The 15,427-nt window shown below is 34.7% G+C and overlaps 1 protein-coding gene across 5 annotated transcripts; it reads right to left on the bottom strand.

Moving 5' to 3' along the window:
* LOC127118444 (uncharacterized) lies at nt 1-13,033 on the bottom strand. Of its 5 annotated transcripts, none has more exons than XM_051048648.1 (10): nt 12,479-13,033; nt 10,260-10,445; nt 9,350-9,442; nt 8,934-9,116; nt 8,707-8,809; nt 8,453-8,635; nt 2,708-3,651; nt 2,171-2,607; nt 906-971; nt 1-203 (listed from the first exon to the last, which is right to left on the bottom strand). In XM_051048648.1, the coding sequence occupies exons 1-9, from the start codon at nt 12,725-12,727 to the stop codon at nt 929-931; spliced, it is 2,421 nt and encodes an 806-aa protein (XP_050904605.1). In that variant the 5' UTR covers nt 12,728-13,033; the 3' UTR covers nt 1-203; nt 906-928. The 5 variants fall into 5 exon arrangements, with proteins under 5 accessions (XP_050904605.1, XP_050904608.1, XP_050904604.1 ...); XM_051048651.1 differs by having other exon boundaries at nt 906-968; XM_051048647.1 differs by lacking the exon at nt 1-203 and having other exon boundaries at nt 670-971.
* Nucleotides 13,034-15,427: the final 2,394 nt, after the last annotated feature.

Here is a 15,427-nt window from a genome sequence, read left to right as displayed (position 1 = left end):
AGTCAAGTTCCAATCGTAGTTGCATTCGATAAACAATAACAACAAAATCACATTTTTGATACACTTTAAAATGAAGATTTGATTACACTTGTATTCTCTTCCAATTTCCATTTGTGCATATCAAATCTTCCAAGTTCCATGTATTCTAATTGTTACAATCAAATTACCCGTTCATCAATCATCGCATTTTTAACACCAAGAACCTACGAGGCCCAAAGAAGATTAATCAGTATTGTATTTGTAATGGAAACAATCCCAAAGAGCCTCTTCATTGAGCTCTAAGTTACAAGTTTTGCCACATGAATTTGTCAACCTAACTTAAGTCAGTACCAGCTCAAACTAATACTGGTCACAGAAACTCCCATTATGAAAGACTAGAGTTACTAGACAGAAGATCTATATGTAACAATTGATATTGAATTGGCATAATGGAGATAAAATCTAAATCACACAATTGTGATACCAAAGCATAACTAAGACAGAAAGGTATAACTAACCATAAAACTCTTGTAAAAAAAGATAACTCTCAAATGAACAAAACTCTCTTTAAATGTGTAAATAAAAACATTTTTTTAATTTAATAAAAAATGCAATAAGTGCTCTTAATCTGGTAAAAAAAACAAGTGCTTTTAAAGAGACACAAATGAGTTTTAAAAATACAGAAAACAATAGAGAAAACCAACCTATTATTATGTCTACCACTCTAACTCCAATCATTGTCTGTAACTCAGATCAGGGAAATAGTAATATATGATGATACAACTTCTATTCTATCGAATAATTAAAGAATGGGAATGTGTTTTTTTTTTTTTTTCATTTTCAATCCTGCTTTCACTGTGTTAGGTTCAATCAAGCCAGGAACTATTAACAAAACAAAAAGTTACACATGATGAAAACTACCATACACGTTTCTCTCGGGTGGGCATCATCAAGGCAATTTTGGATAGACATGGACTCCACCAAAGATACTGCTGTCATTAAGAAAAATAGGTAAAATATCACATAAAAGGAACAGAGTTACCTAATTTTCAATTTAAATATAAAAAAAGAAATCACTTTTCTTGACAAAGAACAGTCTCAAGCAAGAAACATGAATCAGTTTTTCAGTTCACACTTCAAACATCAGTATTTCATACAGCAATTAAAAACAATGTCAATATGCCAACTAAGCCACATTCAATAAGTTCACCATAGTTCAACACCCAATCAATTATTCTATTTGATTGAAATGATTATCCAAGTTCATCAGACAGTATATACAGGACACAGCAAGTGAACAATTGTGTGCATCACTGATTTCTCCAGTTGCCTCTCCTCACTGAGAAAGCATATAAAAAACTATAGCCTTTTTTAAAATCTGAGCACATCAAGCAGGGCCATAAATCGAATCATGGGAGTACACCCAATTTACAAGGAAAACGCTAAATTCAATGTCACAAACTTATGGGTATCCATTCCAGTAACAGATCTAAAACATTTCTATTTTACACTTCAAAGCTACAGAGCAGAAGTATAAACTCAACTTCAGGAAATCACCTGATATATACATCCCTAAATATTGAACAATAAAATCGCATGTAGGAGAGGGAAAAAGTTACCAGAATATACATGCACTTTGTACAAATACCAACATGAGAAAGAAACACCGAAATAAGGATAACACACAACTCAGCCTAATTTAATCTAGTTTGTTAGCATCTATGGCTACTACCAATATTTTTCTACTTATTTGGTACTCTCATTTCTATCGTTCATCAATCTCTAGAAGAAACCCAGAGTTGATGGATGCTATCTTCATTTTGAGACGAATGCACATTCATCTTACTTCTTAATTCTTACAAAATCGCCATCCTTTGGTTGCACCAGCTGAAAGGTAGGCAAGTCATATTATTTTCCATGTATTGACCATTATTGTTAGTGCTATTACATAATCCCCATCCATCACTGGCACTCAGTTGGAAAGTGGAGGGAAGTCATCTTCATTCTTCAAATGATATACTTGCACTTCAATCCTGAATCTCAAACCATAGACACCCCCTTAAAGCAAAGGAAAACTAGGAGTACAAACTATAATCGTAGTGGTTTAAGCTCTAAAGAAAGTTGCCAATGATTTAACATCATAACGAATCTCTGCAGCAATGAATAAGCATCAAAGGAAAAATTATTTTACCTTTTGGGATCCGCTACAGGCAATGAATTAGAGCTCTCCTCTGTCACTATCCCTGTGTTAGGCACAGATACCCTTGAAGTAGAAATGCATGGGTCTGGGTGATTGCTCGCTTCAGTTCTTGGGGATCCACGAAGCTGAGGGCTCTCAGAACCAGACTCATGTTTTTCAGACGGGTGAGGGAAACCATTAGCATTGCGTGCTCCCCATGTGGGAGATTGAGAGGAATAGGTTTCTGAAGATCTGGCTCTACCATTACTAAGAGCAGGATATCCTTCAAGAGCAGGTTCAAAATTTCCTTCCACAGACAAATTCAACTCATGTGAAGCTAGAGCGAACCCATTGTTATGAGTGTATCTCTGTAAATGCCCATGGGTACCCGGGGCTTGACCCCTTCCCCTGCCCAGCATTGGCCTATTATCCCTGAATGGGCGAGAATTCTGCAAAAGTATAAGATTAATAGTTAAGTGACGACTGCATTATTGGAAAGCTTATACATATATATATACACACATTCAATTTTAATAGCTAAATAGTTACCATATTAGGGAAGTATGCGCCTGTTCCTCGTGGCTTTCTCTTTTCTTCTGCGACAAAAGAGGTCACTGGTAGAGTAGGATGGTTGACGAGGTAAAGTTGTCCCACAACACAATTCGTGTTTGTCTGAGGATGAACGCCATGGTTCATCTGTAAACATTGACGAACAGTTTCCCAAGGATTCCTATTATGAAACTTGGGAGACCTAGGAGGACTAGGGACCACAACGGGAGAGACAGGATAACCATTGCACATCTGGCCATATTGTAGGTTTGCAATGTGACTGTCATAATCCCCAGCAAGGTCCAACAATGATTTTGAAGCTTCAGTTCCCCCAGAAACACTAGTATTGTATCTATCAGTATGAAAGAAATCATTTTCAAGAATATTAGCAGCATCTCTTAAAACTGTTGAACCATTAGATGCCATATTCTTTTCAACAGTATGTGATCTGGGAGAATTGCTTACCATACCATGCTTCTCTTTCTCATCATCAAAAACAGAATTTACATCTGTTTTGCTACAAGTCCTATTTTCAGCTTTCCCATTTGAACAATATGACAAACCATTACTGTTTGCAATACCCAAGATTCCGGATGTTTCAACATCTTTAGAATCTTCACTAAGTTTGTAAGTTGCAACTGCACTTCCATCACCAGAGGAGTCAAATGATGGCCGTACCAAAGAAGGGACATCTTTTACTACATATCTTTCTCTTTCATTTCTAATTTCATAATTATGTGAATTTCCAGTTATTGTATCTTTCAATCCAGCAGATAAACACAAAAATGAATTGTCTTCATTGCCTTGATTGCTTCCATGCCTATCCAAAGTATTCGCAAAGAACCTATTAAGCTCATCTGCTATTCTATCTTCTGGTAACGTAAGAATCCAGCCAAGTTTACGGGCCCCATACTTAAATGCACTGCGTATTCGAAAGAAATTACCTGAAAGAAATAAATGAATACCATCATTCTAATATAAAATTAGACGACGTGAATGGATCAAAGACAAGCAAGGCACCTATGACTAATTCTTTTATGTCCTCTGGTTCATGAAAAGTATACTGTATACAACAAACAAATTATGTAAAATAGCAGCATTGCTACAGTGGTAGTGTATGTAAAGCTAGTAGACAGAGGTTTCTAGTTGTAGTACAAGAAGACACAATTGTTTACTTAATTTATGTTGGTCCAATCATATAGGGAAGGAATGGAGAGAAAGAAACAGATTCACTCCGGCATTTTTAAAGATAAATAAATGGTGGTTTAGTTATTATATTCTCGATCTAAGTATATCTTAGCAAATAGTTAAACACATTATAAGTTTAAATCAAACAAAAAAATCATAATGATTTCACTAATAACTGTTCGTAGAAAACAAAAATAAAAATAAAATGAAATAGAAATAGAAATAGAAACACCTACAAAAGATGCAATGTAGGTTCATCAAGGTAAAGAATGATAATTTTAAGATCCTTTGCTTTTGTGAATTTCTAAGAAAAATTCAAAAAATATCTTCAATGTACTAAACTTCACCAACCAGCCTTTCCTGTTAAGAACTACAATTAAAACCGTGCTGGTGTGGGTTGTGATGATGATTACTGTCTATAATTGCAGTTTTTTTAGGTGATATGCAAGCGTACAAAATACATTGAAGCCATTCCTGGTATATAGCCCTCCGCTGTGTAGCTGAAAACGGTTTTTGCATATGCCTCTCTTGTCCTCTTATTTTATCTGTTTCAATTCAATAAAGTATTGAGAGTCTATTGAGAAGCAACCATACATCATACTTTTGCTTGTGGACTCGTTGTCTTTTGTGTTTTAACTCCAATTTACCCCCTCCTCTACTGTTGTCACCTATTCTTGTACTTATTCCGGTCATTTTCCAGCCAAATCAACCTTTACTAAATCCAGACCGTGGATCTCTCATCCACTCATTATATAACTTTGTTATCATCATCTTTCTCCTTTGCATTATACTTGCTTGTCTACTTAGTCTTCTATTTCTATTCATAAATCTCCATGTGAAGCATTATCCCACCCTGAGTGGAGGCAAGCAATGATTGACGAGATATGTGCTCTCCAAAGCAGTAGTACTTGGGAATTGGTTCCTCTACCCCTGAAAAGTCTTTAGTAATTTGTTGTTGACTAGTTGGTCCTGAGGGTGAGATTGATCAATTTAAAACTCAGTTGGTGGCCAAGGGAGGGGTATACTCAAATTTTTAGGTTGGATTATAGTGATACTTTCATTTGTAGCAAAAATGGCATATCTTAGACTCCCCTCCATTGCAGCCATTCGACATTGGCCTCTCCATCAACTTGACATTAAAATGCCTTTTGCATGGTGATCTCGAAAAGGAAGTGTATATAGAGCAACCACCAGGTTTGTTGCTCATTGCTCAAGAGAAATCAGCCACCGTGATTTGTTGGCTACACAAATCCTTTTATGGTCTTCAGCAGAGTCCTCGAGCTTGGTTTGATAGATTCATTCATCAAAGTAATGCAACAGTGTTCTATGTTGTATCATTATTTAATCCAATGGTGCATTTATCTTATTATTTATGTACATATGATATTTGTCATAATTGATGGAATTGATGGTGTTCAGCAGGGAATAACATTTTTCGAGCAGTCTTAGACTAAAGACCTTGGTAAACTACCCTATTTTTTAGAGTTAGCCCAATCCAAGGATGGTTTGGTAATTTCACAAAGAAAATATGTGATGGATATTCATGAAGAAACAGGTCTTCATGGTAATTTCACAAAGAAAATATGTGATGGATATTCATGAAGAAACAGGTCTTCATGCTAGGTCAGTTGATACTCGTATGGATTTAAATATTGGACTTCTACCTCACCAAGAAAGCTATTATTAGATTTGAGGAAGTATAGTTGATTAGTTAAAAAATTGAACTAACTCCCTGTCACTCGTCCAAATATCTTCTTCGTAGTCAGTGGTAAATCAGTTCTTAAATTCTCCTTACCAAGAAGAGATGTTGTAATTCGGATTTTGAAAGACATCAAAAGTGCTTCTGAAAAAGATCTCATTTATTAAGATAGAGGAAACACTAAAATACTTGGTTACACAGATGTTGATTGAGCAGACTTACCCATTGATGAGAAATTCACTTATGAGTATAGTGTACTTGTTGGAAGAAAAAACTCGATAGTTTGAAAGAGTAGGAAACAAAATGAAGTTGAAAAATCCAACACTGAGGCAGAATACATGCCCATAGCATTATTAACAAGTGAGCTCATTTGGTTGAAAAAGTTGCTCAAAGAGAAAGAGCTTCAATTTGAAGAGGCGGGATCAATGACACTAATCAATGATAATCGATTTGCATTTCACATTGCCTCAAATCTAGTTTTTTTGTGAGGACCACGCTTATTGAGATAGACCGTCATTTTGTTAGGGAGAAGCTCGAATCAAGCGACATTGTCACAAGCTTTGTAAATTCTATGATCAGTTAACAGATGTTTTTACAAAATTTCTAAGAGGTCCTAGAATCAGTTATATATGTAGCAAGTTTGGTGCATTTGGTTTTATGCATGGGAGGTCGACTATGGAAGCGATCTATCTACTACAACATTGTGATGGAGCAGTATTGAATGGACCAACAAAACTTGCACTTAATTTTCATTGACTTGGAGAAGGTGCGTGGTAGTGCATAGAGATATTTTGTGAAAAACCCTAGAGAAGAAAGGGGTTAGGATTGCTTATATTCGAACTATTCAATACATGTATGAAAGGGCATCTACTAGTGTGTGGACACATGGTAGAAAGACAGACGATTTTCCCATTCCAATAAGATTGAAGGTTCAACCCTAACCTCTTACCTTTTTACTTTAATTTTGGATGTAATCACAAAATACGTCCAAAAACTAGCATTGAGATGTGAGTCTTTTTGCATATAATATAGTCCTACTTAGAGAGTCGAAGAAGGATTTAAATGATAGGTTGGAGACTTGGAGACGAGCCTTAGAAATGCATGGTTTTAGCCTAAGCAGGAATTAGACAAAGTATATCAAATATAAATTCAACAAAATAGAAGTGTTTCTAACCTAGAGATGAAAGTTGGAGAACATATCATCCAACAAAGTCTCGTAGTTTAAATATCTTTGGCCTCTAATACAAAACGATATAGAAATATAAATGGATGTAAACCATCGAAGTTCAAGCTAGGTGGTTGAAATGGATGAGGGACTCATAGATTTTATATGACACAAAAGTACCATTCAAGCTGAAGGAAAAATTTGATCGGACAAGCAATGTTGTACGAGACAGAACGTTGAGCGGTTACGAATCAACACAAGAATAAAGTAGGGGAGGGAATAGACCAAACCAACTAACAGGGGCCAACGGCCTAGCCTACACAGTTCCAGACCAAACCAGATTTTTTTTAAATAGAAAAGGCCTAGACTTTTTTATAAACCTATTTAATTAAAAAGACTAGGCCACGGGCTATAAGAAAAAAAATTTAAGCCTATCAGACCAACATATTTAAATAAATATTAACAAATTTGTTTTTATTATTATATATTATTTTATACTTTGAATTAAAATACAAAAAAAAAATAGTTATCAAGAACTTATAAAAATAAGTTGAAAAAACTTTATGAACAATGTCATAAGTTGTTTCCATATGTTATTTCAAAAAAAAAGATTATCACAAAACTTATGCTACTAGGTAAACTTCCATAAGTCAATGCAAACAAACATTGTCTCATTGATCTTTTAATTTGTTAGTCTAGTTAAACTTTAATTGAATTGCTTATTTACAAATGCTCAAATGAAATAGGCTTTTAATCAGGCTAATAGGCCAACTAGGCCTTCGAAAAGGCTCAGACCTAAAAATAAGTCTATGATAGGTTTCAGGCCAGGCTTAGGCTTTGAACTTTTTAGTATACCAGACTCAGGCTTGGCAAAGCCTAACTTGTCCTAGCTTATTCCCACCCTTAAAAGTAAGTGTGGCAGAGATGAGGATGTTGTGTTGGATGTATGTTTAAGACTAGACAAGATAAGGTTAGAAATGACAATATTTTAGAGTTGGTTGTAAGGAGAGTAGATCAAATATAGATGAGTCAAACAACTAGAGGAAGAGGAAGACCTAGAAAAACTATAAGAAAAACTATTAAGAAAGATCTCGAAATTAATGAATTGAATATAAACATTGTCTTGGATAGAACATTATGCCAGAATTTATCTATGTGACCAATCCCACTTAGCCGAATAAGGCTTGATTGTTGTTGTAAGCTCAGTGCATCAGATTCCAGCTCAAAGGGGAGTGTTGATATTTAATTTAGATAGTATATTTTGTAGATATAGGAATAGCATATTCCATTGTAATTAATGCATAGATAGTATATTGATTTGTTGCTTAGCCTATATAATGTAACATTTATGGTGTAGCTCAACGTGGTTTTACCTTATATATCTCTCATTCTCTCTTATTCAACAGCTTGTAAATAGAAATTAGGGTCAGATGGAGAGTTAGGCAATTGGTGAAATTATAATTCGGAGAGTCTAGCTTTCTGGAATATCTAGGAATCTGTAAGTTCTTAATGCCCATTCAATAATAATAATAATAATAATAATAATAATAATAATAATAATAATAATAATAATAATAATAATACATTTTTTCATTCCAATCCGATCCAGTTTTTATCACATAATACAATATAGCCACAACATTAAAAGCACAAATCAACAGTCGGTCAGACTAAAAGGAAAAACACTTCATACCTTTATTGACACTACGACCGAGGTTGTTGTTTTCCTTCAATGGATCAATGATGTTAAGATGTTTATGGGGAAATGCACGCAAATTTAGATCGAGTCCCCTTGGAGGTACCGAGAATGATTCCACACAACTTCTAATGAATTCTTCGGTTAGCAGAGTATTCCCCCCATTTTCCTGTGCCTCAGCTTCACACAACAGCAGAAAATCAAAAAAATGAGCTAAAGCTACTAGATGATACCAAAAATATCTTGCATACCTACTACATCTGTCAAAGAAGATTTGCCAACTGGTCCCTTCAAACTTACACAATAATTGTCCCAATCAAATTTGCTGAAGTAGTCCAAAAATCTGTAGAGAACCTGGAAAAGGGCAGGGTGCATGAAATGCTAATTGAAAGGATGCATCACCAGCATCATGTGATTCAAATTTTTCTTTCTTTTTCCTTAAAAAATAGTATTCATGTAAATTCAATGTCGAACTTACTGCGAGAGGACCATCTAAGGTCACATGAAATCGATGGAAAATATACAGAACCAGTGTTTCCAAAGCATATGTAGAGATCAGCCCGTGGTGGGCACCAAGAATACGACTCTCATAGTAGCACCAAGCTTTTATCAGGATAATACTACGTTTGAAGATATGATCCTTGGCTACAAGACGGTCAACCTACAAAATACAAATACAGAATTCAGTTAACAGCAGATACAATGGAAACAGTATAATGCAACCCAAAAAATGCATAACATTTTTTTCAAAAGTCTTGAGAATCATATAAATGAAGAAAATATTAAAAAGATGGATCATCATTCGGAAGTGTAAGTAAAGATAGAGAAAAGTAAATTTGAAAAAGTTTGGTACAAAATATAATCAGCGGTCTTAAGAGGCCACTTCAATAATACCTTCTCAAGAAAACATAGTGTACTGAGTCCTCCTAACTGATTGAAAGAGATGTCTACAACAATATTCTGTACAAGACATTTTACAAGCTTAACCTGCAGAAAATAACCTCCAATATATGAATCAATGGATAGAATCAAATACGGAAACTGCTGTGAAAACAACCCGCCAAAAACACACATTTAGCATTTTCAGTAAAAGCAATGTTCCAATATTTTCATGTATAAGAAATATAAAAGTCAATTTAATTCAGCAATAAACTGGCATTCAGATTCATCCTACCATATCAGTTTAGAAAAGTCCGCACAAATGAAGTTAGATTTAAAATCAACAAGAATTTCTGGAAACTGCTCCAGATTTTAGGTGAATCTAAGCACCAAAATAAAGCTCACTACCTACCCATAGCAACAAGGTGGGGATGGAAAAGATATTTCTGTAATTCAATAAGCATACAGCATGAGGAAATGCATGTTCTCATGAAAATATTGGGTCTGACTCAATTTTGATAAACATTAGATATATTATATATAGGCTTCATATCAAAATTTGCAAAGCTTAATGAGATGGGCCAAAAAAGTTCAAATAACAAAGTTATGTGAAATTTTATATAAGAGGATCCATTCCCAAACCACAGATGAAACACTCTTTAACACTGCCTGCTTTAGAAAATAGGAAAAGATGGTAATAGAAGAGACGGTTATTTGAACATTTGAAAACACCTCAAAGTTTCAAAAGAGAGTGAAAAAATAAATGCTTTCATACTTTCCCCCCAAATAAAAGTAAATATTGAAGAGCAGGTTCAACATTTTCAGGCTCATAGCTGGTGATTTCTAATTTATGGGCAACAAATGTTTCACAAACTAAATTGTATTCTGTTTCATATAAGGCATCAAGGAAGGAGATGGAAAGAACCTCTGCATCAATGAATCGAACATCCTTTACTTCATATTCAGCAGCTTCATTGTTTTCCTCTCCTCGAAGAACAGAATGAACATCAGATACCAAGCCATCCTCAATGTTTTGACAACTAAGTGCTGTCAGATCAATATCTCCATCCGGAAGATATGTTTTTAATGGAACTGACCCATATGGAAAGACCTGAAATAGAGAAAATGTAAAATTGGTTATATTATACCACCTTAAAAACAATCCTAACAGCAGTACCAAGAGTCATGGAAATTTATTCATTAAATTTCCATATCAATCAGCTGCACTAAATTGAATAAGCACTTTCCATTTAAATATTCAATAATTAAGATATAAGGGATTTATGCGAGCATAAAAACCTGTCTCGATTGATATGGCTAAAATATAGACATTCAATTCAAAAGGGTTAATATAGAAACAAGAAGCTACAATATGCAACAGAAAAACCAGAGTACTAAAAGGCGGACACCGCAAGGCACTAGGGTCAGCAATTCAGTCCTAACAACATGCTATGATGGTTCCCTTTGGTGAGGTACAAGCTAATAAACTTTCTGAATCAAAGTCAATTGCTATAATATAACTTTCTGAAACAAATATTACCAATAAAACAACTTCCAAAGATAGATCTTCTTTTATTGATCAAGCATTTTAAAGACTATTTGGTCATATATCAAATCAATGTGGGATCTTAATAGTACCCAACCTAAGATGTCTGACATTTCATTGACTATTGATTTCGCAATAAAATATTTAAAAAGCAATTAATATAAGTACAAGCTGACGATCTCACCAACCCAAGAAAACAAGGGAGCCTTTTAATGTGGACAATTATTCACAGCATAGTTACCATGTTTACAATATTCTTCGGTATGTGGCATGGGTATGCGTTACATTCCCTACTAAGTGTTGGGTATATGGGACCTACATAGTTCATGTGTTTGGATTCATATGTTAAGAAAAAAAACATAGAAAGGTGATGGAAAATACTGTGTTTAATTCATTCAAATTCCACTTCAATTTAACTAAACAAAAAGACTTGTCCGGCGATAATATTTCACAAAACATTTGGCAACGTCTTTTTTCAATTTTGTCGTTTTCCACAAGGTGTGAACACTAACAGAGCAACTCTTTTAATCACTGCTTTCTCTCTCCCACTTAAAGAGAAACATTGCATATTCCGTTACATTCCCAATTCAAAAACTCCCACTTCAAAGTCAAGCTTTCTCCGAACATTTATCAATAGCTTTTGCAACTTTGTCGTTTTCCATAATGAGTAAACACTAAAAGAGAAACGATTTAATCATTGATTTCTCTCTCCAACTTAAAGAGAAACACTCCATCTTCCGTTACCTTCCCAATTCTGAAAAACTCCACAAGGGGTTAACACTAACTGAGCAACCGTTTAATCACTGCTTTCTCTCTCCCGTGTAAAGAGAAATGCTTAATCTTCTGTTACCTTCCCAATTCTCAAAAACTTACTTCAAAATCAAGCTTTCTACATTCATTTCATCAGGCTCCTACCATCTCCCATCCAACGTTTATGTTCACATATCCAGCTCCTACCAAAGTAAAATCATGACCAACATCTATAGTTGGTTTCCATCTCCGCCACCAGTTCATCTCTTCTGGAAACTACATGAAGAACTAATCGGAACTACGTTACATTCCTCACGACTCTTAGATGTATTAATAATTAATAACTTAATAAGTATTAATGTATTCAATGGTTGCGAGTGATGGTTTAGGGTTTTATACCAAGTCCACCATACAGATTTGAAAAACAAGACAGATACTAGGAGAAACGCCTTTCAAGAACTAATCCCCTCGATGAATCTCCAACCTTTCCACCGTGATTCCCTCGGCCATACATACAAATCACGCTACTAAAAACACCTTATTTTCTTTCAGCTGACCTAATCTTAGTTATCAAGCTAAAACACCTGATGAATATATCCATTGAAAACAACACGCAACACATACATTCCAAACGGTGAAGTTGGTCACAAATGTCACACTAAATATCAAACAAATCAGCAAACAAAAAAAAAAACAGAAACCAGAAGAATTAACGAAAATAAGAAAAAGGAGCTAGCATCATCTAAAAGCTTAAACGAAAATAAGCGAATATCAAACAAATCAACAAACAGAAACCAGAAACCAGAGGAATTAAATTAACCTAAAAGTGGAAGAACGAGCAACATCACCTCGCAGCGAGCACCGAAACGGATTAGTCTCTGAACATAGTCAACAACATCTCTCCTCCTCCGGTCAGCAGCGAGATTAGGTTGAATCCGGCGGAGAATCTCAGCCGTGGTTTCCTCAGCCGCCGACCAACCCTCAGCCGTAACAAACGAAGGATCGAGATTCAAAACGGGAAGCGGCGGAGAAGGCGGTGACGAGGAGTAAGGGCGATCCTCCCCGAAAACGACACCGTTTACATGAAGATCGCCCATAACGACAACGACTCGAAGCAGCAAAAGAAGAAGAAAAAAAGTTTTCAAACCCGAAAATGGGGACCACACCCCGGAATCGGAGCCCGGGGTAGAAAAGGAAAAGGTAGTATGAAAAGATAGAGAGATGGTTCGGTGTGAAGGTGGAAACTGCGGTGGCGCGTGAAAGGAGAATACGAAACTTGAAAGGGAACGAGGCGAGGCTGGTTTTTGTCTTTTTGAAGTGGGTGGTGGTGAAAATGGTAAAATGGTAAAAATTAGGGGTCAAAATGCAAATAAAATAAATGTGGCAGATTATGGATTGATGAAAATGGAAACTAGGGCTTTTTCTTGTTTGTAATGTAGTCGCCGAGTCAAAGACAAACGGTGCCTCCTGTTTCTGATTTTTTATAATAAAAATAATGATAATATAATAAATTGTTATTAAACTAAAATAGGTTTTTTATCTCTATTTTTTAATTTACGATATTATTTTTTTATTTTTGAAATAATTTATGTTTGAGGTAGAATTTTGATGATACTATAAGTAAAATAATGCTAATGTGACAACTCAATTGATAAGATGGTACATAGATTTTTATTTTACAACTAATATTTACTTTTGTCAAACTAAATATTTTAATTTATTTTGTAAAAATAATTAAATTGATGTAAATCACTGTTTATAGAAATTTTTTATTAATAACTACTATGTTATTATTTCACGTGAGCTCACTTGTCAAATCATTAAAATCAACTCTTAATAATGCATAGGTATAGAAATGTCAACAAGAAAAGTATAAAAATGTCAAACATTTTGAATACTTCAGTCATTATGATAAGGGTGTTGATTTCCTCTACTTAGTTATTAAATGCTTCATTTATTATAAATTATAATTTATTTTGTCAACTTTATATGATCAATTGGAATTATGAATAATTTTATAAATTTGTTTTTTTATTAATAATTTGAGAAAAAATTGAAATATATATATATATATATATATATATATATATATATATATATATATATATATATATATATATATATATATATATATATATATATATATAAAGTATTAAAATAACTTAAACTTAAAGTATGTAGTATTTTGAGAGGAAAAAGTCAGTTTTTTTAATTACTTTTTTAAGTAGATTTCTTTTTACAAATTATATGTAGGAAATGGGAATAGTATTAAGGAAATTTCTTAATGCATCTTATATCTTATTTATACACCATGTAAAAATATTAAAATACTTTTAATTTTTAGAGATGCATCTTTAGACACACCTTGAAACGTTGAATGAATCGGAGATGCACATTCGTAACAATTTAAAACATATATCCTGCATCACACTCAGAAGTCATTTTACAAGTTTATTGTACCAAAGATATATGTTTGCTTATTTTACATAGATGTATCTACGTAACCTATCAGAACAGAATACTACATGTTATATTTTGTTTACGTGTATTCATATGAAAATTTAAACCATACAATCCATATAATTCATATGTAAAAAATGAGGTCTATAAATCCAGATGGTTCAGTTGTCATATATAAATATAGTCGAATACAATGGTGAAGTAGTATGAGCTGAAAATAAAATATAATCCACTATACAACTACTATATACTATTGCACTACTGTGTATGTCGGAGTATATCTCCTCTGTCTCCTCTGGCTCTTTGACCATCAATGTCTCTCGTGCCTCCGTCATGATGACGTCTAGGACTTGCCTTGCATCAGACTCATTAGGGAAGATACCTCTGTCAATGCATGCATGCGCAATCTCCAATATACGGCGACATATAGGAAAGACATCCTTAGCATGATCTAACTGTGCATGATCCTCCTTCAGTATCTCCTAATGAGTTGGCCTCGGTGGATCTCCTGAAGTAGCATGCACCATATACGGATGTGACACCCTGAAGAACCACTTGATATACCCATCGACGTAACTCTATTCACTCACAGCTATGGTACTTCATGTCTCCTCCGGTGCCAGATAACTCTCATAATCATCGAACATGACATTCATCTGCCCATGTATTAAAGTAGGAAGAGCATATACAACAAGATGTATGGGAATGGTCTAAGTGTAATCGAACTACCTCATAACGCGCTCTAGAATATGAGAAGCAGTGAGATGTAATTTATAGGCCAACCATTTAGAGTATAGCATTGTCTCGTCAAATGGATGTGTCTCACGGTGATCGACATAGTTGTTGAAGTGCATGTCTTCGGCAACCAAGTGGTCAAGATACACTCTGAATGGCTCAGTCACCTGGTTCCCTCTAAACGGGGAAAATGCAATAGCACGCGGCATATCCTCAGTGTAAGTATGTACACTCGCCCATCCAGAGATGCGTGGGAAGTGTTGGAGGATCAAAGCCTAGAAAGTTTGGAACAGGCGAATCATAAGTAATGGCGTTGTAAAGATGAAATGAAAGTGACATAGAAAGATTAAAAGACTAATAAATATTATCGCCAGTAGTGTGATGTTGCCTGTGACCTGATTCGTCTTCCACCTACAAGACTTGGATAACATCGAGTACAAGTAGACCAAATAAGTGGCCCCCAAGTTGTACTCATGGATCCACTTGAAATCCTCGAAGTACCATAGGTAGATGACATATGTATAAGTGGCATTCTTGTCCATAAAAATCACTATGTCAACCAAATATAATAGGTATGCTCTTATAGCATTCGCTCTGTGGAG

The sequence above is a fragment of the Lathyrus oleraceus genome, chromosome 2, assembly GCF_024323335.1.
Source record: "Lathyrus oleraceus cultivar Zhongwan6 chromosome 2, CAAS_Psat_ZW6_1.0, whole genome shotgun sequence".
Taxonomy (NCBI): Eukaryota; Viridiplantae; Streptophyta; class Magnoliopsida; order Fabales; family Fabaceae; genus Lathyrus; species Lathyrus oleraceus.
Note: the sequence above shows the minus strand (reverse complement) of the source record. Positions and strands in the feature narration are given on the sequence as shown.